The following is a 3,214-nucleotide window of genomic DNA, read 5'->3' as shown; positions in this document are numbered from 1 at the left end:
AACTAGGTGTTACATTTTAAAGTAAAAGAAGTAAAAGTATCAGTTTTAGCTTTAAAATGTAACAAAATAAAAGTAAAAGTAGCTGTTTAAAAATCAATTAGTAAAATTACAAATCCTCAAAAAAACTACTTAAGTACTGTAATGAAGTAAATGTACTTAGTTACTATAAATCTGTGGTTGTTAATGCTTTTATCATTTACAAACATGTTTTTTTAATATTATTTTTGTCAGAAATAAAACGAGCTGGTATGATGAAATAAACATGCACCTACGGTGGGTTCATTAGTTCCTCAAATATTACCTTTAAGCTAATCTTACTGTTTTGTGATATTAATAATGATAATATATTGATATTTTTCTAATTTCGATGGGTAAGGACGGGAGGCTAGACCGTCCAAATTCACAGACACCTTTTTCCGGTGTTCGCGGTCTACCGAGGACCCGGCCCACCTAGACCGGGTAGGCCCGCGTCGGTTCAGGGTCTGTCTGTTTTTAATAGTCTTTTAGTACATCATATAACGAGTGTTTGCCAGAGTATGTGCAGATGCTCTCAGACCATCACTACAACACTCTATGTTCACTTCAACTTTTAGTGAACTCTCCATGTTCCTTCCTGGTAATGCCACATATTAACCCCTTCGGACATTTACCTGTAAAATGAGCCTCACAAATTCAGAATTTTCGCAAAAAATCTGCATTAATCCCACATGGGGGGCTGGGGTGAGGGGTGCAGGCAGACTGTCAGCTGTGGAGATGACAGCACCTGCTTTGTGCAGYAAAAGCAGGAGGAAATGAGGACAGGAGAACTTATTTCTATTTATTGTTTAACGTCCTACAGGCTCTTGACATGTTTCATATATTTCAAACTGGGTTTTGGAAATAAATCTGTCAAACTTGAAAAAGTCAGTGAGATTGCTCTTGTGAAGAAAAATAAAATGATTGCCCGTGTGTTTATACTTTGGTAGTGTTATGTTTCACTTATAAAATATACTGCATATGTATTGTCACGTAATTCTGAGTTGTTTTAACTCATGTTGCGAGTTTCTAGCAGGGCACCTTTAATGTGTGTTTTCTTGTTCTTCAAGCTTTAATGTCACACACTGCTGTGGTTTCTGCACAAACAGATTGCAGATCTATGTGTTTTGTTACTGTTGGAATGTGRATGTGTAAGTGACTGTGAAATAGGAAGTAGAACCACATCTTRAGGTGTTTTTCTCTGTTGAAGGACCGCAGAACAAGTTTTTAACTGAAACTAGGATTTTTTTGCTGCTCAGATAAAGATCCACTCCTTGCTTGTCAGAAATAACCAGTTTTGGACTGGTTTCTACAAAAGGTATGAAGATGCTTCACTGGGGCTGTGTCCCCAGACTCAGCTTGTATTGCTGTATGCATGTTGACTCTCATTTTATTACAATAAAATTACTCAGAAACCATTGTAGTGAAGAAATGTTTTGATCATGTATTTTTACATTTGGTTTAACAGACATGGAAAAGCTTTTTCCACCATACTCTATAAATCTGTATGCCTGCAAAATGARGGAAAATCTGTGTAAATTAMWGACAATCTGTACAACCTGACATGTATGCAATCCTGTTTCCCYCAACATCTATGTGCAGAGCTTTCCTTTCTAATAAACACACATTTCAAGGCAACACACACCCATTTTGGTCAACYTTTAAGCTCTCAGCGTTCTGCAGCTTAATTTAATTAATCAAGAACAAATATGAGCTTGTTTTTGACTTTCACCATCTGGCTGGAASCTCCCTGACTGAAGAATAGGGGCAKCTTACCTGGTGTTTAAACAAGTGTAAATACTCTGTACAGYACACAAACTGAATGCTACTTCATTAGTAATGTATTGTGATGAAACCAACTTTCCTCAGGTACACAACATCACATCTCACTGCACTGACCATGCTTTACAGAGAAGAATCTGGTTCAAACATCCTGACTTTAACCAGAGCCAATGATTGCTTCTCTCAAGTACAGAAGGGCAAAATTTATGTACAAAAAATAAAACACTATGGCATAGTAATGACGTTTGTATTGATTTTATTGTCTTCATTTGGGCATGATACCACTAAATACATATTTGACTGCCTTTTGAGATAAGTCTATTTTGGAGTTGTAGAAACCTAAACTTAAAGATGACTCATTTTGTGCAAGCTGAGGGGGCATCACGACAGCTTTTAGCTTTGCTGCTCATTGATGAGGAATGCTATGTTTAGCACCTGCTTTGCAGGAGACACTGGTGACATCCACTTTAAGTAAACAAACAACTCTTAACCTTCATTTTCATACATCTCAAGTTTTGTGTGAAACATGCCGCTGCAACATTTTCTGTGAGTATGCGCCGTTGACACACGAGGCCTCAGGACACAAAAATAATACACATAAACCAGACCCATGTGACAACATACTGTACCTGATGCCATGGCGTCGGAAGACAGGGACAGAGTCCAAAGCGTCTTTTTCCACCTGCGTGTAGAAAGTTTGGAGGTGCTCTGGCAGCCACGGGCAGTTCTGTAAACCTGGTTCCACTGGAACACGAGTGTAGAAAATCCCTAGATCTGACAGGACGTGTGCAAACACCTCACGGATATCTGGATCATAAACACACAATACAACAAAAATCACCAGTGCTCTCTTTCAAGACCCTTTCATGAGTTCAAAACAGCAATTAGAAAAGATTCTGAAGGATACTTGCAGACATTAATAAGTGTCAAAATAACCATGTCCTTGTTGTGATTATATATTTTAAAAATTTTTACGTTGTTTTAATGTTGAAATAATATTATAGTCACTTTGTCCCATGAACTAAAGGTTTAGGGGGAAGAAAAGAAAATGTTTATCTGCTCATGTGTTCACGTTAAAGAGTATGATTTTAGTCAAATATTTTCTGTTCAACTGTTGTAAAAAAATTATAGAAAAGTAAATTATAGGAGAACAGTTTCATTTTAGTTTTACTTCATTATAATCGTTGATAAAGAAGTAATGAGAACATTATAGACAGACAGACAGACAGACAGACAGACAGACAGACAGACAGATAGATAGATAGATAGATAGATAAAACTTTGTCATTGTTGCACTGAAAAGAACAATGCAGTCCACAGACAATGAACAACAAAATATTTTGCAGCTCCCGTAGTGCAACTTAAATCAGAACATTAGAAAAGATAAAATGTAAAAAAAAAAAAAAAAAAAAGGGGG

The 3,214-nt window shown here is 36.7% G+C and overlaps 1 protein-coding gene across 1 annotated transcript in view; it reads right to left on the bottom strand.

The window, feature by feature from the left end:
* The window catches only part of ydjc (YdjC chitooligosaccharide deacetylase homolog), a gene marked incomplete at its 5' end in the record, with an annotated part of 20,587 nt that overhangs the window by 2,823 nt on the left and 14,550 nt on the right, over positions 1-3,214 (bottom strand). Inside the window, 1 exon segment of the mRNA XM_014030660.1 lies at positions 2,427-2,604. Coding sequence (XP_013886114.1) covers positions 2,427-2,604 — 178 coding nt within the window.

Source organism: Austrofundulus limnaeus, unplaced genomic scaffold (genome assembly GCF_001266775.1).
Source record: "Austrofundulus limnaeus strain Quisiro unplaced genomic scaffold, Austrofundulus_limnaeus-1.0 Scaffold1098, whole genome shotgun sequence".
In the NCBI taxonomy this organism is placed as follows: domain Eukaryota; kingdom Metazoa; phylum Chordata; class Actinopteri; order Cyprinodontiformes; family Rivulidae; genus Austrofundulus; species Austrofundulus limnaeus.
This window is presented reverse-complemented; position numbering and strand designations above follow the sequence as displayed.